Source organism: Peromyscus leucopus, chromosome 23 (genome assembly GCF_004664715.2).
Source record: "Peromyscus leucopus breed LL Stock chromosome 23, UCI_PerLeu_2.1, whole genome shotgun sequence".
In the NCBI taxonomy this organism is placed as follows: Eukaryota; Metazoa; Chordata; class Mammalia; order Rodentia; family Cricetidae; genus Peromyscus; species Peromyscus leucopus.
Window position 1 is genome coordinate 13,617,609 of NC_051082.1, and position 22,860 is coordinate 13,640,468.

At 48.6% G+C, this 22,860-nt stretch overlaps 2 protein-coding genes across 5 annotated transcripts; one reads left to right on the top strand and one right to left on the bottom strand.

Annotated features, from left to right (window-relative positions):
- Positions 1 to 9: 9 nt before the first annotated feature.
- On the bottom strand, positions 10 to 10,726 carry Fam216a (family with sequence similarity 216 member A). 3 transcript variants are annotated; one of them, XM_037198690.1, is made up of 8 exons: positions 10,683 to 10,726; positions 10,267 to 10,448; positions 8,655 to 8,713; positions 7,292 to 7,413; positions 3,656 to 3,785; positions 3,405 to 3,576; positions 2,361 to 2,443; positions 10 to 369 (listed from the first exon to the last, which is right to left on the bottom strand). In XM_037198690.1, exons 2-8 carry the CDS (start codon positions 10,329 to 10,331, stop codon positions 230 to 232), a joined length of 771 nt encoding a protein of 256 aa, XP_037054585.1. In that variant the 5' UTR covers positions 10,332 to 10,448; positions 10,683 to 10,726; the 3' UTR covers positions 10 to 229. The 3 variants fall into 3 exon arrangements, with proteins under 3 accessions (XP_037054585.1, XP_028741736.1, XP_028741735.1); XM_028885903.2 differs by having other exon boundaries at positions 10,619 to 10,721; XM_028885902.2 differs by having other exon boundaries at positions 10,267 to 10,712.
- A 137-nt stretch (positions 10,727 to 10,863) lies between these two features.
- On the top strand, positions 10,864 to 22,498 carry Gpn3 (GPN-loop GTPase 3). Of its 2 annotated transcripts, none has more exons than XM_028885901.2 (8): positions 10,864 to 11,037; positions 13,855 to 13,963; positions 16,712 to 16,879; positions 19,060 to 19,184; positions 20,740 to 20,855; positions 20,989 to 21,085; positions 21,729 to 21,857; positions 21,946 to 22,498. In XM_028885901.2, the coding sequence occupies exons 1-8, from the start codon at positions 10,990 to 10,992 to the stop codon at positions 22,006 to 22,008; spliced, it is 855 nt and encodes a 284-aa protein (XP_028741734.1). In that variant the 5' UTR covers positions 10,864 to 10,989; the 3' UTR covers positions 22,009 to 22,498. The 2 variants fall into 2 exon arrangements, with proteins under 2 accessions (XP_028741734.1, XP_037054586.1); XM_037198691.1 differs by having other exon boundaries at positions 10,865 to 10,997.
- Positions 22,499 to 22,860: the final 362 nt, after the last annotated feature.

Below are 22,860 nucleotides of genomic sequence, written 5' to 3' on the forward strand. Positions count from 1 at the left end.
CACATAAAATACATGTTTAAAAATTCACTTTTATTGGCAAGTAAAATTGTAATTGTCCCCTGCTAGAAACAAGCACACATTACATGGCTGTCATTGGTACACAGAAGTATACTGGATGAAGAAGGCTATTGTAAATTTCTCAACACCCAGATGACACACTGGTGACTAGCACTACCCCATCCATGGCTCACAACTCTTCCCCGTCCACCTCTGGCTCAGCATCTGGATGTTAGCTGCTGCCTGAACTTGGTATGGAGCCTGTCGGGTTGAGGTGAGCTGTGCCCGGCTCCTGAATGGACATGGACTGCATGCACTTATTCAGGAGATCTTCCTCCTTTGTTTCTTCATTCATGCATGGTTGAGAATCCTCTAAAGAAACGGAAGGGAAGATTAGTGTTTATAGTGTGTTTTCGAAATAAAGTTTTTAGTATATGTGTATGGATGTTTGCCTGCATGTGTGTCTACGTACTGTGTGTGTGTGTGTGTGTGTGTGTGTGTGTGTGTGTGTGCCCACAGAGGGCAGAAGAGGGCATCAGATCTCGAACTGGATGGTGGTTGCTGGGAATTGCAGGTCCTCTGGAAGAGCAGCCAGTGCTCTTAAACGCTGAGTCTTCTCTCCAGCCTCATTTACCTATTTCTTGAGACAAGGTCTTTGTTGCTCTGGCTAGCCTGTAATTTGGTATGTCAGACCAAACTGGCCTCCCACTCCACAGAGATCCACCTGTCTTTGCACCCCAGGGGGTGCAAAGGGATTAAAGGTGTGTGCCACGGGGCTGGAGAGTTGGCTCAGCGGATAAGAGCACTGGCTATTCTTCCAGAGGACCGGGGTTCAAATCCAGCACACATATGGCAGTTCAAAACTGCCTGTGACTCCAATTTCAGGGGAACCAACACCTTCACACAAACATTCATTCAGGCAAAACACAAATGCATATGAAATGAAAGTAAATATAAAAGTGTGTGCCTCCGGGCGGTGGTGGCGCACGCCTTTAATCCCAGCACTCAGGAGGCAGAGGCAGGAGGATCTTTGTGAGTTCGAGGCCAGCCTGGGCTACAGAGGGAGCTCCAGGAAAGGTGCAAAGCTACACAGAGAAACCCTGTCTCGAAAAAACCAACAAAAAAAGGTGTCAACATACATTGCTGGATATAAAATTCTAAGCACTACCTTCAAAATGACCCAGCTTTTAGCAAAGACAAATTCCCTGTTTTCCACCCAGTCACCCCCCTCCTTGCCCCGCCTCTTTCTTACAGTAGCCGCAGCACTGTAGTAAAGCACCTACTGACAGCACACTAGTGTGCACGCCCACTGGTTTGAAAAGTCTTCTGGTTGAGGGAGTTATGAGTTAAAGTGGTCAGTTACGTCTTCAGTGTCTCCATATTCCTTTAGTTCTTTCTCATGGCTTGAGGAGCTCGGCAGTGTTTCCTCTACTGGAATCTTCCTAGCCTTTTAGAACAGACTTAACCCTCTCCTGCCCTTTCCCGTATGTCTCAGGATAGGACTTTGCACATGGGAGGCAGGCATCTAACAAATACTTCCAAACCTGGTGTAATGGACAAGCCCATAATCCCAGCACTTGAGAGGCTGAGCTAGAAAGATTCCAAATTCAGGGTTAGGTTGTGCTAGAGAGATAAACCCAGTTTAAAACAACACCACGAAACCCTGAAGGACTGGGGTGCAGGTCCCTGTGAAGAGCGTAGACAGCACAGGAAAAGAACAAACTGGACTCTCTGAGTAGTGCACTCTCCTTTTTCCCCCTGATTTTTCGAAACAGGGTTTCTCTGTGTAGCCCTGGCTGTGCTGAAACTCAACTGTGCAGACCAGGCTGGCCTCGAACTCAGAGATTCACCTGCCTCTGTCTCCCGAGTGCTGGGATTAAAGGCGTGCACCACCACTGCCTGCCCAGCAAGTAGTGAATTCCTTTAAATAGAAGCATAGACTGTTTCACGTTTAGTTGTTTTGGTTTAGTTTTTGAGATAGGGTATTACTGTGTAGCTCTGATGAATTGATGTAGACCAGGCTGCCCCCTGCTTCTGTGCCGGAACATATGCCATGTGCAATCATGGTTAGTTTTTTACTTGTAATAACAGAGCTCATCACACTTAAAAATTTTAATCAAGACATTGCTAAAATGACTGTATCTGGTTTAGTCTATTTTAAACAAAGTATTCAAAAATGCAAGGCAGGCAGGTAAATTCTGCCCACCTATAATTCTAGTACTTGGGAGGTAGAGGTCCACCTGGGCTGCATGAGACCTTGTTTCAAAAACAAAAATCCTTTAACTCCGTGTGTGTGTGTGTGTGTGTGTGTGTGTGTGTGTGTGTGTGTGTGTGTGTGTATGCCTGCTTAAATCCACATTTACCTGGTAGCAAGAGCAGTCTGCTTGGTCTTCTAAAACTCTTCAGTGACTTACATCTTGGTTTCGACGCATAGCCAATTTTTAACCTGTGACAAAGGGAAATACTTTAATTGGAGACAGCAAAGTGCACACGGCTATGGAACTCAAAATACAAGATCCTTTTTACTAGCTGCTGGCGTCACCAAAGACCCTTCCTTCCCCAGAGTCTCCTGTGATTATTAACCCTGAGATGCAGCACTATTACCAGTTTGGATACTGAAGCTTCTGGTGTGTGTTGTAAGCAGTGAGTTTGTTTTTTGAGACAGTCTCATGCAGCCCAGACTTGCCTCGATTTCACTCAGTACACCAAGACGCCCTTAAACTCCTGATCCTCCACGTACCCAGAGTCCAGGCTTAGCCACTCTACCTGCTGACGGCACTTTCCCCCTCCTCCCTCCTGGCTTCATAGTCCTCCCCTCGGCAGGAGCACCACATGCAGCTTCTGGAGGACTGCCTCATTCAGAACTTGAATGAGAAGCGTAGTCTGTCCCTGGCTGATCCAGAATTTTTTATCTGTTATTTACCGTGTGTTTGAATATGGGGGTGTGTGCTGCAGTGCACACGTGGAGGTCAGCGGACAGCTTTGGGGAGTCTTCTTTCTCCCTACCCGGGTTCTAGGGATCAAACACAGGCTGTCTGGCTAGCACAGCAAATGCTTTTACCTGCTGAACCATCTTGCCCTGATCAAAAGATGTTTGCAAATCCACAAAGGATCTCGTGAAAAAGACTGAGGTGGCTGGGTGTGGCGGCACACCTGTACTTCTAGCATGTGGGAAGCTGAGGCAAGAGGCTTGCCTTGAGTTTGAGGCATACCTCGGCTATATGTCATGTCACAGAGACTCAAACTCCCTGAAGTGTCATATCCCACTCATCTCAATGAAGAGGAAGTGGCCTGCCTCCCTGAGTTTAGCAGAGTGAACATATAGGAAATGGGAGTTCTAATCTCAGGCGGATCCCCTTCAGACAGAACTGGGTACATTTTTTCCTTCTGAAACTCAAGAAACAGACCCTTCTTTGTGTCTCAGTGGCCGCCAAAGGGAATGTATGATCATTTCAGGTGTTGCGGCTGCAATGCTCAGAGCGTCTCCTCTGTCCAGATGATGCCGCCACGCAGTGCAGGGGGAATGCTGTTTCTGTGAGTAGCGAGAGCTGATGTGGCTCCTGTGATGAGCGAGGACACCTGTCACACAAATCACCTGTTAGCTGACCCCCTCACTTCTCAGAAGAACTCATGAGAACCCAAGGGGCGGTGCACCTGCCTGGCTTTTGTGAGCCGTGGTGAAGCATGTGCATGTACTGCCTCTTCATTAAGGTCCTCATGTAGCTGGAGTTGCAGATCTTCGCAATGCTGCACAGGTAGCGCTTCTGGCCTGAGGTGAGTTCTGGGTGCTGAAAGACAGAAGGAGGGGTCTACTGACTGCTGCAGTGCAGAAGGCCGGGGGGTCCTGGTGCTCACAGAAAGGCACTACAACCGGGGATGCTGAACACACACACACGGGGTCCTCTCTCCTAAGGGAGATTTATAACCTGTGATTGACAGCCTAGTGACCTTTGCACTGTGTAGCCAGGCAACACCAAATCCTCGTCCCCCAGACCCTTATCAAGGAAGGATTTCCTCAGTTAATCTGTAGTACCTATGTTGTACTTTACAAAGAGTTTTGATGTAGTCACATGTTAGCTTTGCTGTGCACACGGAGATTGAGTTAATTATTCCAGGAACTTTTCCCCAAATTGCGCTGTGTTTAATTATAGCCTAAAATAAACTGCTTGAGGTCAGACCCTTGAAATTTGACCCAACACCAGCCTCTGAGTTGTGGTGAACACAACTTTTCTGCCTTCTCTCTCACAGATTGACACTCTGCTGGCCTTGGTGGTCACAGAGACCCCCTCCTTGGGGAACACAGGGTAGCAGTCATCTTACTTTGAAAAGATGGATGTTGAGGGCTGTCCCACCTCATCTCTGGTTTTCACACGCAAATCCAGCTAACTCAACTTGGCCAAAGGAGAAGGAAATGACCACTTATTACAACATGCACGTGGCTCTGGCTGCCATTCCACAGTAATTCAGATATCCTTTGAGCTTGAGAACCAAAGGAACAAGTTCCAGGAGGGAAGAACTTAGAACTAGGAAGGAGGGTCTCTGCTCTCTGTCTGTAAGCTTTAGTACCCCATCTACCTTCTCAAGTTGGACATTTTGCCCTTTTTAACTTATTTATTCATTTATCTATTTATTTAATTTAGTGTGCATGGGGGGAGGGGCTGGGGGCGGGGTCACGGAACAACTTGCAGCTATTGGCTGTCTCCTTCCACCATGCAGATCCCAGGAATCCAACCCTGGTCCAGGCTGGTGTCAAGCACCTCTCCCAGCTGGGCCTTCTCCCAGGCCCTCGCCATCTTTCTATGGTTTTTGAGGGATAAGATGGGACCTGAAAGCAGCTTAGTTTGCTTGGTCTCAACTAAAGAATCTGCTGTCTCTGTGGAGCATACAGTAAGCTAGTTTCCAACCTACGTTTTTAAAAATTATGTGTCTATACGTAGGTATGCGCACACGTGCAGGTGCCCACAGAATGCAGAAAGGGGTGTCCAGTCCCCTGAGCCTAGACATGGGTGCTAGGAACTGGAACTCTGGTCCTCTGCAAGAGCAGTGTGTCCTCTTAACCACTCAACCATCTCCTCAGCCCCTCATTTTTTTTTTTGAAACAGGGTTTCATATATCCCAGGCTGGCCATGACCTTGATATGTAACTGAGAATGACCTTCAATTTCAGGTCCTCCTACCTCCATCTCCTGAAGACTGGGATTACAGGTGTGTGACACCATACCAGGTTCTTTTTAAACCTAAGTTTGACTGAGTGTATTTCCTTTTTAAAATCAATACATCCTTCCTTAAGATGCACAACTCAGCCGGGCAGTGGTGGCGCCCACCTTTAATCCCAGCCCTGGGAAGCAGAGGCAGGTGGATCTCTGTAAGTTTAAAGAGAGCTCCAGGACAGCCAAGGCTACACAGAGAAACCCTGTCTCACCCCTCCAAAAAAAAAATGCACAACTCATTTATATATGTATATATACACATAGAATTTATATTATTAAGTCATTAATCCAAAGAAGAGTAGGAATGTTGGCCAGAAGAACCTACCAGTCTACAGAAAACTTTATTAGCCTTAATTCATATAATCTACATTACTCTAGAAAGGAGACTTCAAGCAGCTATGGGAAGTTTTGTTGGTTGGTTGTTGAGACGAGGTCTCTTGTAGACTAGGCTGGCCTCAAACCATGAAACCTAAGGCTGGCCACAATTCCTGACCTTCCTGTCTGTCCCTCCCGGATGCTAAGATTATAGCCATGAGCCACCACACCCTTAGACTCTGCTGGCTTGTTTGAACAAAGTATCACTGTGTTACTCTGGCTTGTATCAAACTCCTGGGCTCAAGCCATCCTCCTGCCTCAACCTCCCCAGTAGCTGGAATTATATGCACACACACCATGCTTACCTCTCACAGGTGTGATTCTTAATAAAGAATAAAAAATCAGCTGGGCGGTGATGGCACACACCTTTAATCCCAGCACTCGGGAGGCAGAGCCAGGTGGATGTCTGTGAGTTCGAGGCCAGCCTGGTCTACAGAGAGAGAGATCCAGGACAGGTACAAAGCTACACAGAGTAACCCTGTCTCGAAAAACCAGAAAAAAAAAAAAAGAATAAAAATCAATAGTTGTTAGCTGGGCAGTGGTGGCACATGTCTTTAATCCCAGCACTCAGAAGGCAGGGGCAGGTAGATCTCTGTTAGAGGCTAGCCTGGTCTACAGAGCGAGTTCCAGGACAGGCTCCAAAGCTATAGAGAAACTGTCTCAACCCCCCCCCCCCAAATCAATAGCTGTAAAATCCTTATTGCTAATTTCTTTACCTGCTTGCATTTTGTAATCCTTGAGTGACCTCTCTGAGTTTGGGTTTTTATCTCTGGAATGCCTTAGTGATTGGTACTTTCAGCTTCCTGATAGAGATACATTAGCTCTGAGGTACCATAAGCCTGGAAAAAACTCTTGTGACAGGGACTCTATAATCCTTGTAGTCATTCATGAATGAATCCAACATATTTACTGACTGACTCTATTTTTAGGGCGGGTGGGTTTTGTTTTTGATTTGTTGTTGAAACAGGATTTCACTATGTAGCCCTGGCTGGTTTCAGACTTTCTTTGTAGACCAGGCTGGTCTCAAACTCAGAGAAATCTACCTGCCTTTCCTTTTCCAATGTTGGGATAAGGCCTGCTCTACCAGACCCATTTTTTTGTTTGGTTTTTCAAGCCTGAGGACATTTTTTTTTTTTTTTAAATTTTGAGGGAAGATACAATAAGCCAGCTAAGCCGAGAACCCTGGCAGCTGCCAGGAAGAGGAGATGAGAGAGAGTCATGTCTTTCAAGTTGTTACGGAGGTCAGAGAAGCAGGGAGAAAGCCTAGAGTGCCAGGGAAAGGATGCTTAGGCCTTGGCAAGTGTCCAGAAGAAGAGCTAGAAGAAAAACGGAAGCAGACAGGCTGCACAGTGTTACATGAGCATGCTCTGTAGGAGGCTGCCTTCACGGACTCCTTGACAGTACACTAGATACACCAGGTAGTCTGCTGGGCTTTAACTTCTATCTAAGTAGTTTATTTTCAATCACAAGCCTGGATCTGTAGCTTGGTAGCAGATTACTTGCTTAGCATGCACAAGGTCCTGGGTTTAATATTCGGCATCTTTCAGAAACATTTCAGAGGCTGGCAACAGGGCTTAGCTGGTACAAGGGTTTGTTGCCAAGCCTGAAAGCCTGAGTCTGCTCCCTAAGTGGAAGAGTCCTGGTTCCCAAAACTGGTTCTCTGACCCTCACACAGACAGCTATAATTCAATTTTTAAAGTCTAGTCTTACCTTCAGAAAAGATGAATCTGCCATTGATTTTGGGATATGAATTGTTTGCATCTGAGTAGTTTTCCATAACTCCTGCAGCTTGGCAATGTGTGAGTACATTCTGTGTCCCTCTTTGATTCTATCTGTAGGCAGAGACATGGCTTTCTGGGGCAAAGATCATTAATAAAACACACACAGAGAGACACAGACACACATAGACACACACATATACACACACACACACATTTATGGCTACTTGTGATTATCCTGAAACAGTTATAGGAGTATTTCAAATCAGATAGTTAAAACTTGAGGGACGTATAATATGCTCTTTATTTTTAGAGCACACAAACATCTAGAATTGACATGTCTCTAAGATGTCAATACATAACCACAAAACACATTAAAAGATGCTCAAAAGCTGAGAGCTGGTGGCACACACCTTTAATCCCAGCACTTGGGAGGCAGAGGCAGGCAGATCTCTGTGAGTTTGAGGACAGCCTCGTCTACAGAGCTAGTTCTAGGACAGCCAGAGCTGTTACAGAGAAACCCTGCCTCAAAAAAAAAAAAAAAAAAAAAGCTCAGAATCACTCATCATCAGTTCAGTGCAAAGAAAAACAAGATGCAGGCCAGCAAGATGGCAACCTGAGTGTCAATCCCTGGAATGTAAAATGGAATGAGAGAGGTGACTTCACAGAGTTGTCCTCTGGCATTCCCTACACACACACACACACACACACACACACACACACACACACACACACACACACACACACACACACCCCTGTGCTACCAAGGCCAGTAAACGACCTCCCCTTACCCCTGCAACATTAGTAAGAGGCCCTTGGAGGCTGACGGTTTTCTCTTAACTTCATCAGAAAGGAGTATTTTGAAAGTGCTCCCTGTGAAATAGTTTATGGTTTTTGAAGCTGTTCATGTAGGATTTTCTCCTTCAGCTCATGTGTAAACGACAGGTATGCCCTGTGCTTTCCAACCAACGCTAATTCTGAACACAGTTCTTTTAGAATTAGAAAAGAGAAAGAACTGGTCTTTGAAACTCTCTCAAAGAGTTTCAAGTTTACTGGGGATGTTAAAGTCTGTTTGTTAGGGCTACAGCTCAGGAGCTGTCTAGCATGCACAAAGCTCCATGTTCACTCTAATAAAGTCTGTTTTACATTTGTGTATGTGTGAGGCAGGGAGAGACGTGAGGAAGCCAGAGGACAACTTCGAAGAGTCAGTTCACTCCTTCTACCATGTGGGTTCTGGGGGAACTGAACTCAGGCAGTCCATCTTGCCAGCCCTTTGAGCCTACTGTTAAAACTCCACTGTGTCATCAGTTACAGGCCAACTGGCTTCTCTCAAGTCTGTAATCTACAAGCATTACCTGCTTTATGCTGCTCCCCAGTGCCTTTGGAATTCTGGTGATAAAAATGTCCAGCCGACCTGTTAGAAAAGAACATGCAGAATATGTAATCTGACGGCTTGAGAGCCAGTGAAGACCAAATGTCCGGTGACAGAGGCAAGCGCCACATGCTCCTGACTTTTCCTGTTTTCATCAGTGTCTTGCAAATTTTCCCTTTCCAGTTTGGCTACAAGAAGAATGGCTCTAAGCTTTCTCTAAGTGAGCTGTCAGCTTTTTATGCAAGTGAGTGTATTACTAGGGGATAGAACCCATGGCTCACAGATGATAGGCGAGTGCTCTACCACTGAGCCTATCCTCAGTCTCATTTATACTTTACTAGCAAGGATTTAGTTAAAAGTTGGTCTCATTTCTATAGCTTCTTAGTCTAATTCTTATAGCAATACCAAATGAGTAGTTTGGTTCCTGTACTACCCACAGGATATCTTGTTCGTTAATACTTTCAGTACTGAAAAGAGTAGTTATTTTGTGCTGGAACTAGTAAGTTGAACTAGAACTGGCCTGTAATGTTTCCAATCTTATATCGGTTCTTGTCACTTTTCTCAAAAAGTTAAATTGCTTCCTGCAGTTTCTCAGTAACTGCTGAGTTTACTGAACCAGCACAGCACAGCACACCTCCATATATTGTGAAGAACAGGAAAGAATCCGACATCACATTTTTAAGAAATCTTAGCACCAAATATACAGTACAACAAAATGTACATTTAATATAAGTATTTAGCCGGGCGGCTGTGGTGCACACCTTTAATCCCAGCACTCAGGAGGCAGAGCCAGGCAGATCTCTGTGAGTTCGAAGCCAGCCTGGTCTACTGAGCTCCAGGACGGGCACCAAAACTACACAGAGAAACCCTGTCTCGGACCCCCCCCCCAAAAAAAATATATATATGTGTGTGTGTGTGTGTATGTTTAATAAACATAAATAAATATGTATTCCATGGCCATGGATTCAGCAAGAGCCATGGTTGTGAACCTAACTGGATCCCAGTCATCCTGCTCTTGATTTTAAGGAAGGAAGCATGGAAGGGGACGGGAAGCATGGCCTCTGGCGCCATGACATCAGAAGTCTACGGTCCTCACCATCCAGGAAATAGGTAAAACCAGCCCAGGCCAGGGAAGCATGGCCTCTGGCGCCGTGACATCAGAAGTCTACTGTCCTCACCATCCAGGAAATAGGGAAAACCCGCCCAGGCCAGGAGTGACAGTCCACACTAGCCATCCCAGCACTCCGAAATGGAGCATGAGGATGAGTAGTTCAAGGGCAGCCTGAGCTCCGTGAGTGTGTGTCAGGAAACCAACCCCGCCAAACAAGTCCTGATCAACTGGCTTGCTGGCCCACAGCCCCATCTGACAGAGGCGGCCAATGTCGCAGGGACTGGCTGGGTGACGGGGCTGGGGTGGGGGGGGGAGCAGGGTGGAGGGCGGGGAGGCTGGGTCCTCGGTTCCCGCTGGGTTCGCAGGGCCCTCTCCGGGGCTGTCCCGCTCCGAGGCCGCCTCGCCAGCCCCGGGCCTCACCAGGAGCCCCTTCCTCTCTCTCTCTCTCTCCCGTGCCTCCTCCGCAGGGGTTCCCGGGCCTCACCCGTCGCCGCCTTCCGTCCTGGCCAACGCCGGCAGCTCTGCGGCCCCGGGACAACGGCCCGGCATCCCGTCTCGGCACGCGTGCGCGCCACGCGCGCTGGGAGGCGGCGGGCTCCGGCTCTACCCTGCGACCCTGCCCGAGCGGCTTCGGGACGGTGCCCAAGGTGACCCGAGACCCTGGAGCTAGACCCGGGGAGAAGGAGGCCTCAGATGACCGGGCATCTCTCGGTGATGGGGACGCGTCAGGCCAGGGCCACACACACGCACGCACACGCACGCACACACGCTCCCTTCCAGCGAAAGGTGCCTCCCCCTGGAGTACTCCAGACCCTCCGCGGATCTGCCAGCCTAACCCGAGAACCCGTGCACCAGCCCCCCGGGCCGCCGAGCGTTAGCCGCAGTCACCCAGGTAACCACCTCCGCCGCTGGACCAACCGACAACGGCCCGCAGCGCTCTCTGCGCACGCGCGAACCCGAGGCTCCGCCTCCTCTCCTCGTCCCGTCCCCCACCCCCCTCCCCCGCCCCCCGCAGTACGCGTTTCTTGTCGGATTTGGCTCTCGCGACGCTCCGTAGCTCCGGAGGGTGTCGCCCATCCCCGGTGACGAACAAGGGAGCTGGGCGCGCGATTGGCTCGAACCCATGTCCCCCGGAGCTCAGGGAGCCTCGCTGCGCGAAGGCTGAAGGGAGGAGTGTGGCCGGCGGCCGCGCACCGGGGCGGCCGGCATGCCTCGGTATGCGCAGCTAGTCATGGGCCCCGCGGGCAGCGGGAAGGTGAGGCTGGAGGAGCTGCGGTTCGGGGGCGCTGGGGCCCCGGGGAGCCCTGGGTAATTCGCTTCCGCTCTCGGCTGGTACCTCGTTTTGGTTGGGGGGCGGGGAGGGGTAAAGGCAGCTTTAATTGTTACTGGGGAGCCGGCGAGGTGGCTGAGTGCTTAAGAGCGTGTTCTGCTCTTCCGGAGGACTGGGGTTCGGATCCCAGCACCCGCACAGAGCTGTAACCCCAGCCCCAGGCCTCCACGGACAGTGCATTCCTGTGCACGCACCCACACAACACACACCACGGACAGTGCATTCCTGTGCACGCACCCACACAACACACACGCTTTTAAAATAATAATAGTAGTGGGATGCTTTTGCTCCAGGAACTGCTCTGGCCGTCCCAAGTGTTTTCATAGCCACTCTGGGAGTTTGGGCCTGTACTACTCATTCTACAGATTAGAGAAAACCGAGACACAGAAAGGTTAATGTTTCTTTTTTCTTTTTTTTTGAAAGTCTTACGGTTAGTTCTGGGCCAGAGTTTGAGTCCGTTTTTGTCTAATTTCAGAACAGGCCCTCGGCCACACATCCAGAATAGGGTCTTGTTCTTCACTATTCCTCGGAAGTTTGAGCCTTGGGGTCTATCCCAGGACCTGGAGGTGGGAGGAAAGTTGGGATATGGATTTCTGATATATGTATCTCACTTGTGTGAACTGCCCAAAGAGACGAGAAGAGGGTGTCCCTTGCAGAGAGCCCAGGTCTTAAGCACTCAGCCATCTCTCCAGTTTCTAGAGAATGTGTATTGCAAGTTTTCATTCCGTGTGTGGGTGGGTGGGTGTGTGGGTGGGTGTCTTTTATTATTGTTGTTTGTTTCTGAAACAGAGTCTCACTAGCTTTTAACGGCCTGGAACTCATTATCTAGACCATCTAGTCTCCACCTCAGAGATGTGCCTGCCTCGGCCTCCTCAAGTGCTGGGATTGAAGCTGTGCACCACTACCCCCAGCCTCTAGACTCAGCTCTTAGCAGGCAACAGCATTAGTAGCGTGTAGCAGTGGTATTGCCTTTGATCCCAACACTTGGGAAACAGAAGTCAGGAGAATCTTGAGCTTGAGGCCAATCTGAGCTACAATGGCAAGAAAGACCTTGTCTCCAAAAGAAAATACAAAACCTAGTTTTATGATTGGCTGAGTTAAGTGCCTTGTCCAGTGATTAAGGTGGGAGATGGGCTGGTTATTAGATTAAGAAAATGAATGGCGGGTGCCGAGGCAGCCAGGGGTGGGGTCAGGGCTGATAAACACAGTGTACCGCCTACCCTGATTGGCTTCCCGTATAAGATTCCAGAAGTGCTGAATGTGGTTTTGCACACCAGCACTTGAGGCAGAGGCCAGCTTGGTCTACATAGTGAGTCAGGTAGAACATCACATTGAACACCCATCTCAAGAAAAACAAAAAATGCCGGGCGGTGGTGGCGCACGCCTTTAATCCCAGCACTGGGGAGGCAGAGCCAGACGGATCTCTGTGAGTTCCAGGCCAGCCTGGTCTACAGAGTGAGTTCCAGGAAAGGTGCAAAGCTACACAGAGAAACCCTATCTCGAAAAACAAAAAAAAGAAAGAAAGAAAAAACAAAAACACCACCTTCCCCAAGTGGGGCTGAGTGGTTCGTGCTGTTATCCCAGCACTGGGGAAGCTGTGTCAGGAGGGAAGTTGTGTGTGACATAGGCCGCCATCTAGCTGGGTGGTGGGTGCTTGCCCATGATGGACAAGGCCCTGAGTTCAGTCCCCAGTACTGTAAAAACAGCAACAATAATTAGTAAATAAAACACTAAGTTGAATCTTAATTGGTTTTGGAGACAGAGTCTTACTGTGTAGAGTCCATCCTGGTCTTAAATTCATGGTCCTCCTGCCTCAACTTCCTTTTTGCTGAGATGATAGGTAGGTAACCCCATATCTAGCCGGAGAAGGTTACTTTTTTTGGTTTTTCGAGACAGGGTTTCTCTGTGTAGCCCTGGCTGTCCTGGAACTTGTTCTGTAGCCCAGGCTGGCCTCGAACTCACAGAGATCCACCTGGCTTTGCCTCCCGAGTGCTGGGATTAAAGGCATGTGCCACCACTGCCCGGCCTTACTTAGGATTTTATAGTTACCTTCATACTCTGAGAAATATACTCATAATTATTTTTTTATTTTTAATTGTGATACAGTGTTTCCTTATTTTGTTTTGAAACAGAATTTCTCTGTGTAGCCCTGGCCTTCCGGGAACTCACTCTGTAGAACAGGCTGGCCTCAGAGATCCACCTGTCTCTCTCTGCCTCCCGAGTGCTGGACAGTGTTTCCTTGGAAAGACATTAAGGGAATGATATTAGGGATACTAGACACAGTAGAAAAGGCAAAGATAATGATCACATGTCACGTTTGGGGAATCCCTAACATGTGTGGAGGTATTGTGTTACTTGAGTGTTTAATGAACACATGGTCCTGAGTACCGGAGATGTACATGTGACTGCACAGAGCCTGTAATCTCTCTGGGAAGGTAGATAGCGGACCTGTCAGTTACAGTACATTTTGATGCAGCCAGAGAGAGCAGCATGTCAAAAGGGAAGCGTAGTGACTGTTGTTTGTGTAATCTAAGTTAATTTTTGGACTGTGTTAAAGTTCCCCGAGCCCCAGCCACCTCTTGGTCTATAGCTCTGTTTTCGCTGCCTTCCCGGTGCGTTCCCTGAAGGCACCCCTTGGGCCTGAGTGGACACTGTCCCAAAGAGTGGAGAGATCCCCGGGGGATGTGGAGGGTGGCACCCTAGTGCCCTCCGTGCTAACCGCCCCACCTTATGACCTCGCAGAGCACCTACTGCTCCACCATGGTGCAGCACTGTGAAGCCCTCCACCGATCTGTGCAGGTGGTCAACCTGGATCCCGCAGCAGAGCACTTCAGCTACCCGGTGATGGCTGGTAAGTCCCCGCAGAGCCCCCTTCAGTAACGCGTCCCCCGGCACTGAAACCTGGCTGCGCGGCCCAGAAACTGAAGATCCCTTACTCCCAGGCTCACCGAGGGTTTCATGATGAAGGAGATGAAGCCGAGGGTCATTGGGTGATGGGTGTCTGTGGGTGTGGGTGCGATGGCGTCCTTTCTTGGTCTTTGCTGTGAGACATAGAGGTGAGTGGACTCCTGCCTCTCTGCTCTTCTCTCTTGTCCCTGTGTTACCGTGGTAAGGTGGTTTGTATACAGCTACGGGTGTGGCTTTTTGGTGGTGGAATACTTGTCTAGGGTAAGGAAGCCTTGAGTGAGCACCACGGAAAACCAAGTGGGGTGGTGTATGTTTGTAACCTCAGTGCTCAGGAAAACAAACCAAATAAGTTTTGTTTTTATTAAAAAATGATAAACCTGGGCTGGAGAGATGGCTCAGAGGTTATGAACATTGGCTGCTCTTCCAGAGGATCTGAGTTCAATTCCCAGCAACCACATGGTGGCCCACAGCCATCTATAATGAGATCTGGTGCCGTCTTCTGGCATACAGACATACTGTATACATAATAAATAAACAAACAAACAAACACTAAAAAAAAAGTTTAACCTTTTTTTTTTTTTTTTAAGGCAGGTGGGTCTCTGTGAGTTCAAAGCCAGCCTAATCTACAAAGTAAGTTCCAGGACAGCAAAGGCTACACAGAGAAACCCTGTCTGAGGGTGGGGAGCAGGGAACCATGATAAACCCCAATCAAGGAGAAACTGCTCACTTAGATGGAAGATGCAGATATTTGGGCCAGCAGCCATCTAGGCACATTGAGCCCCGGGGATGGATGATCGATCTCATGTTGGGAGGGCTTTGGTCAGAGAAGAGGAGCCGAGGCTGAGCCCTGATGGTGTGTGTTCTTTAGAGACTGTTCGAGGAAGTGGCATCAGTAAGGTGTGAGGAAGGTACAGCTTCAGAAAGGACAAGAGGGAGTTTTTCAGGAAAGCGGTGTTGTTACCATTCGGTCCAGCTGAGCAGTTGTGTAAGACAGTGGCAGGTGGTGGCTGTTAGATGTGGGAACATGGCGACATTGGCGGCCATGACCAGAGTTAGCAGTGGGGCTGAAGGAGAGTGGGAGTGGACTGCGGAGGGAAGTGGAAGGTGCTGCCTGCCGTGTGGACACTGCCACGGACTGTTTTTATTTTTGCTTGAGTTTTGAAATCGTCTCATGTGACTGGGGCTGCCCTGGAACTCCTTATATGTCTAAGGATGACTGTGTACTTCTAAACTCCCTGCCTTTACCTTTTGATTGCTGGGGTAACAGACTTGAGCCCGGGGTGTGGTCATGAGGAGAGTGTGGACTTCTAGTAGGTGGAGCAGCAGGCTGAGGAGGGGGTGGAAACCACCTTGTCATCCTCCCTCTCCCCCCAGCTGAGGACCGAACCCAGGGCTTACCTAGCAAGCGCTCTACCACTGAGCTAAATCCCCAACTCTCATCTCTCTTGGGAGAAAGGCAGGGCTGTTGTTTGGGGATCGTGTGGGTTAAAGCGCTGAAACTGCCTTAAGTGAATGATGTATTAGAAGGACCTAGGGGCCTCACAGAACCCAGGAGGAGAACTGTATGAGATGAGAGGCCAGCCCAAATGAACAGGAGCCAAGGCCAATTTTGATTTCCGAGATGCCTGAGAACTGTTTGTATGCCAGGATATTTAATCCTTTCTGTAGGTAAGTCACACAGATCCTACCCTTCCACCCCAGGACGAGTGTGCTCTGGAGTTAACTAGCCTCCTTGGGTCATCAAGTTAAGAGATAGGAGTTGGCTTCAGTTCAGTGTCCTTCTTGATGTAGTTAATACACGGTTGAATGGTTCAAAATGTGAGGACACAGAGGAGGAAGTTTGCAGAAAGATCTTCCTAATCGTGGCCCAGCAGTCAAACCTGCTCCTTGGGCAGCCTGTGTTACTGGTTTCTGATGAGTTCTCCATAAGCAACTTGTGCATCTAAAATCCAGCCTGAGTATATACTATATAATGTGTCTGTAGTGGACTTCAGTGTTCTGTGTTGGTTTTGTTGCCTTGAAAAAGGACCTAATTATATGATCCTCTTACCTCACTCTCCCAAGAGCTAAAATTATAGTGGACCATCGCAACCCCCTTTTTTCTTCCCGCACACCCAGTTCTTACAGGAAGCTCCATGCCTTGAATGTTTCACTTAACAATACAGCCAGGAGATTATATTATGGCAATGCCTAAAGAGCTTTCCTGTCAAGCAGGGCGTGGTGGCGCACGACTTGAATCCCAGCACTTGGGAGGCAGAGTCAGGCGGATCTCAGTTCCAGGACAGTCAGGGCTACAGAGTGAGACCCTGTCTCAAAAACCCAAGCACACAAACACAGAGCTTCCCCTCCCTTCTCTGTCTGCTGTGTCCTGCTGTGTAATATCTGCAGTAATTTATTTGCTCTGTCGGATGTCTTGCTCTCTCAGTCCACCGACTCCTTTGAGACGGGGTCTCAGCCCCAGCAGCCTGTCTTCTCTACCCCACAGCACTGGGGTTACGGACGTGTGGCTGTGCCCAGCTCTTTACATGGGGGCTAGAGGTTCACTCGGGTCCTCGGGCCTCTGCACCAAGCACGCTCTAAGTCAGTGAGCGCCTTCCCAGCCCCGCGTGTGAGTTCTTAGATACCTGTTCCCTAGTACTAGAGAGGATAAAGTTTCCAAGTGGAGACTCACTCTGGTCCCTGCCTGCTCTAGACATCCGGGAACTGATCGAGGTGGATGACGTGATGGAGGACGATTCTCTGCGGTTTGGTCCTAACGGAGGATTGGTGTTCTGCATGGAGTACTTTGCCAACAACTTTGACTGGCTGGAGAACTGTCTGGGCCACGTTGAGGATGACTACATCCTTTTTGACTGTCCAGGTACATCAGCCACTCGAATGTACTGTCTGCCCTGAAGCCCCAGTGGCGTGTCCTCGTGGGGACAGTGGTTAATGGCGGCACTGAGAGACCCAGTTGGCTCCAGTTTATCCCTGAGTTCATCACATGCTTACTGAGAACAACATTAAGAGTAAGGGAACCAGCTGGGCGGCGGTGGCGCACGACTTTAATCCCAGTACTCGGGAGGCAGAGCCAGGCAGATCTCTGTGAGTTCGAGACCAGCCTGGTCTACGGAGCGAGATCCAGGACAGGCACCAAAACTACACAGAAAAACCCTGTCTCAAACAAACAAACAAACAAAAAGAATAAGGAAGCCAAGGCCAGTGCCATGGAGCTTAGGGACCTGTGGCAAACAGGATAAAGAAAGTCACCCCGTGATTAATATTTGTGGCAGGTGACTCCCAGAAGGAGCACAGACCGTTGTGCAGAAGGGTTCAGGGAGTTACTGGTCGGTTGTCCTGTAAGCTCGGCTGTAGGACGAAGCTGAGCTGTGCAGGCAGAGGGCTGAAGACAAGGAGCCGTAGGCGGGTTGATCAGAGGTCAGGGTGGCTGGGTGCGGTGAGCTGAGGTGTTGTGAGGAGGAACTGGTGGGGGGAGGGAACTTGGAGCCGTCCAGCTTCCAAAGGGCAAGTGTGAACTTGGGGCCGGCCGCCCAGCTTGCTCACCTGTGGCTGTCACTTGCTTTCTTTCTTTCTTTCTCTCTCTCTCTCTCTTTTTTTTTTCTGAGACAGAAATGAGACATACATTTCTCTATATTTTGGAGCCTGTCCTGGATCTCCCTCTGTAGACCAGGCTGGCCTCGAACTCCCAGAGATCCGCCTGGCTGGGATTAAAGGTGTGCGCCACCACTGCCTGGCTTCACTTGCTTTCTTTCTCTTTTAATTAAACACATGGACTCCCACAGAAAAGTACGTGTGGTGTGGGTGCTTATGGGTGTGACTATTCCCAAGCTGCATGCCCCTCTGTGCTGGGATTTTTGTTTTCTGTGCCGAGGGTTGAACCCAGGGCTGGGACATGTCAGGGAGGCAGTCTGCCGCAGGGTCCCATCCCCAGCCGGGCAAAAGCTGAGGTGTGGAAGTGGATGCTGAGTGCAGAGCCTGAGGAGGGCTCAGGTTAAAAGCACTGGCTCTGCCAGAGGACCCGAGTTGGGTTCCCAGCACCCATGCCGGGTGGCTGACAACTTGTGTAACTTCAGCTCGATACCTGTTCTGGCTTCCACAGGCGCCTGCAAACACCTGACATACAGACATACATAAATCAAAATAATAAAGCTCTTTCAGGAAAAAAAATCTAGAAAAAGAAAACTCAAAGGAAAAACAAAACAAAACTGAATGCAGAGTCTGAGGGGACGGTGCAGTCACAGAGTACTCGCCTAGCCTGCTCAAGGCCGCAGTTCAGTCCCCAGCATCACAGAGAAGACAAAGCAAAACACCTGGATGTCGTAGCAGGATCTGACTGCCTTCTCTCGGCAGTGGTGGGGCTTCACACACACTAGACACGCATCATACCACTGTGTGCCCCTTCCCCTTTACACCGTCTCTGTAGCATCCTGTGTGTACATGTGCTGCGGTAATCGGGAGCATCTGTGTGTACATACATGTGCTGCGGTAACCGGGAGCATCCGTGTGTACATACATGTGCTGCGGTAACCGGGAGCATCCCATGTGTATACATACATGTGCTGCAGTAACCGGGAGCATACCGTGTGTACATACTTGTGCTGCAGTAACTGGGAGCATCCTGTGTACATACATGTGCTGCAGTAACCGGGAGCATCCGTGTGTACATACATGTGCTGCGGTAACCGGGAGCATCCGTGTGTACATACATGTGCTGCGGTAACCGGGAGCATCCGTGTGTACATGTGCTGCGGTAATCGGGAGCATCCTGTGTGTATACATACATGTGCTGCAGTAACCGGGAGCATCCTGTGTGTATACATACATGTGCTGCAGTAACCGGGAGCATCCCGTGTGAACATGTGCTGCAGTAACCGGGAGCATCCCGTGTGTACATACATGTGCTGCGGTAACTGGGAGCATCCCGTGTGTACATACACGTGCTGCGGTAACCGGGAGCATACCGTGTGTACATGAGCATCCCATGTGTACATGTGCTGCGGTAACCTGGTTCCTGACTGCGTTCTGGCGCTCTCCCTGCAGGTCAGATCGAGCTGTACACACACCTGCCTGTGATGAAGCAGCTGGTCCAGCAGCTTGAGCAGTGGGAGTTCCGGGTGTGCGGAGTGTTCCTGGTGGATTCTCAGTTCATGGTGGAGTCTTTCAAGGTCTGAGGATGAATCTCTTGTAGATTGTTCAGTCCTGGGTAGAAAACAAGTGACAGTCTCTGCTAACTCTCTGTGAGTCTGGACATTTCACAGGCTGTTCCGTTTATTTAGTATTTCCAGTCACCAGATTATTACGTGAATATATACTTAACTGGAAAATAGATTTGAGCTGAACCTGGTGACACACGCCTTTAATCCCAGCACTCAGACAGAGGCAGGTGGATCTCTGTGAGTTCCAGGCCAGCCAGAGCTCCCTGTCTCAAAAATACATATAAAAAATACATTTGAGAGAACTGCTTAGGAAATAAAAATTGAGGCAAATGAGCTCTGTATTAAATAAGTGTATTTTAAAATATTCAGTTGGGGAGGAGGGAGAGGAAACTGCAATTGGGATGTAATATATGAGAGAAGAATTAAAAAAAGAAGAAAGAAATACTGGGGTCTGGAGAGATGGCCCAGAGGTTAAGACACTGACTGCTCTTCCAGAGGTCCTGAGTTCAAGTCCCAGCAACCACATGGTGGCTCACAACCATCTATAATAATGCCCTCTTCTGGCCTGCAGGGACACATGCAGGCAGAATCTGTATACATAATAAATAAATCTTTATTAAAAAAAAAAAAAAAAGCTGGGCGGCGGTGGCGCATGCCTTTAGTCCCAGCACTCGTGAGGCAGAGGCAGGCAGATCTCTGTGGGTTCGAGACCAGCCTGGTCTACAGGGTGAGTTCCATTACAGCCAGGACTGTTATACAGAGAAACCCTGTCTCAAAAAAACCAAAAAAAGGGAAAGAAACACATTTTCTTGTCTTGTAAGAACATGGCATGTGTTTCAAAAAAATACTGATACTGAGCTGGGTATGTGGTTCACGCCTGCAATCCCAGCACTCAGGATGCTGCAACAGGAGAGTTGCTGCAAGTTCAGAACCAGCCTGGGCTACAGAATAAAAGTGTCTCACATATAAAGATTAAAATAAACAAAAAAAATCTAATTTTAATTTTCTGAGGACCTTTTGTCCAGTTTAGGAGTTATATGCTCAGTTTTCTCAGTAGTCCTGAGGGGTGTTAGTGTGAAAGAAGGCCAATGTCATGGTAAAGGTCAAGAAATGTGATCAGGGGCTGGAGAGATGGCTCAGTGGTTAAGAGCACTGACTGTTGCAGAGAACTGAGTTCAATTCCCAGCACCCACATGGTGGCTCACAGTTGTCTGTAACTCCAGTTCCAGGGGGCCAGACACCCTCACTCAGATATACATGCAGGCAAAACACCAATGCACACAAAAAAATAAATAAGAAAGAAATGTCATCAATGTAGGTTGATTCATTGATGGATTTGGGATAGTCTTTCTTTGTAGCAAAGGCTGGCCTAGAACTTGATCTCCACCTGCTCAGCTGGGATTAAAGGCCTGCCACACCCCTCTGGTCATGTAAATGAAGTCATGTCTTCACTGTCCCTTTTTAGCAGGATTAGTACCCTGGGTCATGTGCCCGTATCCTTCCAGTGAGTCGGTGTGCTCTTGTTGGCTATCCTTCATCTTTTCTGCTTTCTTTTCTTCTCCAGTTTATTTCTGGCATCCTGGCAGCTCTAAGTGCCATGATTTCTCTAGAGATCCCACAAGTTAACATCATGACGAAGATGGACCTGCTCAGTAAGAAAGCCAAGAAAGAAATTGAGAAGTGAGTCGGGGCCATTTGTCCCAGCGGGGCGCTGTGTGGGACGAGCCTTTTGCGCGACTGAGACGGGTCCTGGGGTGTCAGTCTCTTCCCTCATGTGGTCCCCCTTTCCTTGCCTCCCTTCTCACCTTCAAAGGTTTCTAGATCCAGACATGTACTCTCTGCTAGAAGATTCAACGGGTGACTTAAGAAGCCAAAAATTCAAGAAGCTGACACAAGCTGTGTGTGGCCTGGTAAGCCTCAGCAGTGGCTCCTTTTAGACCTTCTGGAGTGGCTCCTCGAGAGTCTGCCCACGATCAGCTAGTGTCCACCTGTGTGGGCAACACAGTCCAACTCTGTCCCTACAGGAAGCAGGTGGGTGGGGAGGGACTTGACCTGTTAGTTCAGACAGCCCCTTGACAGCTCTGAGCTCTTTGAGCCTTCACACTTCCCCCATGTCAGCGAATGTGGACTTGAGATGGTACCAGCGAAAGAGCCTTTAATCCAGTACTCGGGAGGCAGAGGCAGGCAGATCCTGGAGTTCGAGGCTAGCTGTGTCTACAGAGTGAGTTCCAGGACAGCCAGAGAGCTACATAAATTTTTGTTTGTTTGTTTGTTTGTTTGTTTGTTTTTTTCCGAGACAGGGTTTCTCTGTGTAGCTTTGGAGCCTGTCCTGGAACTCACTCTGTAGACCAGGTTGGCCTCAAACTCACAGAGATCCGCCTGGCTCTGCCTCCCAAGTGCTGGGATTAAAGGCGTGCATCATCACCACCCAGTGAGAAACCTTGCAAAATCAAAAACAGAAAACAAAAACCATAGACCCCAGATGGAAACCATAAGCTGCACACTCAGAGTGACCCTGTCTTGACCCCTCCCACCCCCACCCCACCCCCGTAGATCGATGACTACAGCATGGTTCGGTTCCTGCCCTATGATCAGTCGGATGAGGAGAGCATGAACATCGTGCTCCAGCACATCGACTTTGCCATTCAGTATGGGGAGGACTTGGAGTTTAAAGAGCCAAAGGTAGCTTGGGATTCGGGATGTGAACTCTCTTGAGAGGTCCCCCGAGAGGAGGGAATTCATCTTCTGTTCTGTGTTTCTTTTATGTCAGGAACAGGAAGAAGAGTCTTCTTCCATGTTTGATGAATATTTTCAAGAACGGCAGAATGAGTGAGGTTGACTACACGGTGACCATCTATCTGATTGTGGCCACTCAGAACACTCTTCTGGAGGAGGTGACCATGGGAAGACGCTGCTTGTTTTAATGTAAACAACACTGGGCTCCCCCTGGAGTGAGCCCAGATTGTGCTCTGAGCTCTGGGACTGCTGCTTTCAGAGATTTTATTCTGACAGCATCATTTTGGATTTAAAAAGATCAAAGTAGCAATTCATACACAAAGACTTGTATATAATGTAAATCAATCTACCCCCACAATATCTCTCCCGCGTGTGCGTGCGTTCGTGCGTGCGTGCGTACATTAGGGCCAGTCTAACTTTATTTTTACGGTTGGGTTTTTTTGTTTTGTTTTGTTTTGGTTTTTTTGAGGGGTATTCTTTGGATTGATTTGTTCGTTTTTGGAGAGGTACAATTATTGTAACAAAAAACATCTCCATTTAAATGAAAAAAATTGGAAGGTTATATACATAAATCTTATTTTCCCAAACCAAACATGTATTATTTATATAATTAAAAGTTAAAACCATGTTTTGAGATTTGTATGTATGAATGTATGTGTTGGATAGAAACAGGTCCTCCTTTTTTTGTTGAGTTTTTTGTTTGTTTTGGTTTTTTTTTTTTTTTTTTTTTTTTTTTTGAGACAGAGTTTCTCGGTGTAACTGGAGCTCTCTGTTTGTCTGGCTGTCCTGGAACTCATTCTTTAGACCATGCTGATCTTGGAACTCGGAGATCTGCCTGCCTCTGCCTCCTGAGTGCTGGGATTAAAGGCCTGTGCCACCTCGCCTAGCCAGAAAAACTATTCTTTAAACAGGCTAATTTCCCCAAGGGTCAGAATGTAGGCTGCAACTG

Excerpts from the sequence above, each read along its gene's own strand:
- Fam216a (XM_037198690.1), bottom strand. The coding sequence starts at position 10,331 with ATGCCGGGCCGTTGTCCCGGGGCCGCAGAGCTGCCGGCGTTGGCCAGG. Across the intron at positions 7,414-8,654 it reads TGGGGAGCAGCATAAAGCAG|ATAGAATCAAAGAGGGACAC; the intron begins GTAATGCTTGTA and ends CTCTGCCTACAG. Across the intron at positions 2,444-3,404 it reads CCACTGAGACACAAAGAAGG|GTTAAAAATTGGCTATGCGT; the intron begins GTCTGTTTCTTG and ends CCTTTGTCACAG.
- Gpn3 (XM_028885901.2), top strand. The coding sequence starts at position 10,990 with ATGCCTCGGTATGCGCAGCTAGTCATGGGCCCCGCGGGCAGCGGGAAG. Across the intron at positions 16,880-19,059 it reads CATCCTTTTTGACTGTCCAG|GTCAGATCGAGCTGTACACA; the intron begins GTACATCAGCCA and ends CTCTCCCTGCAG. Across the intron at positions 19,185-20,739 it reads TCATGGTGGAGTCTTTCAAG|TTTATTTCTGGCATCCTGGC; the intron begins GTCTGAGGATGA and ends TTTCTTCTCCAG.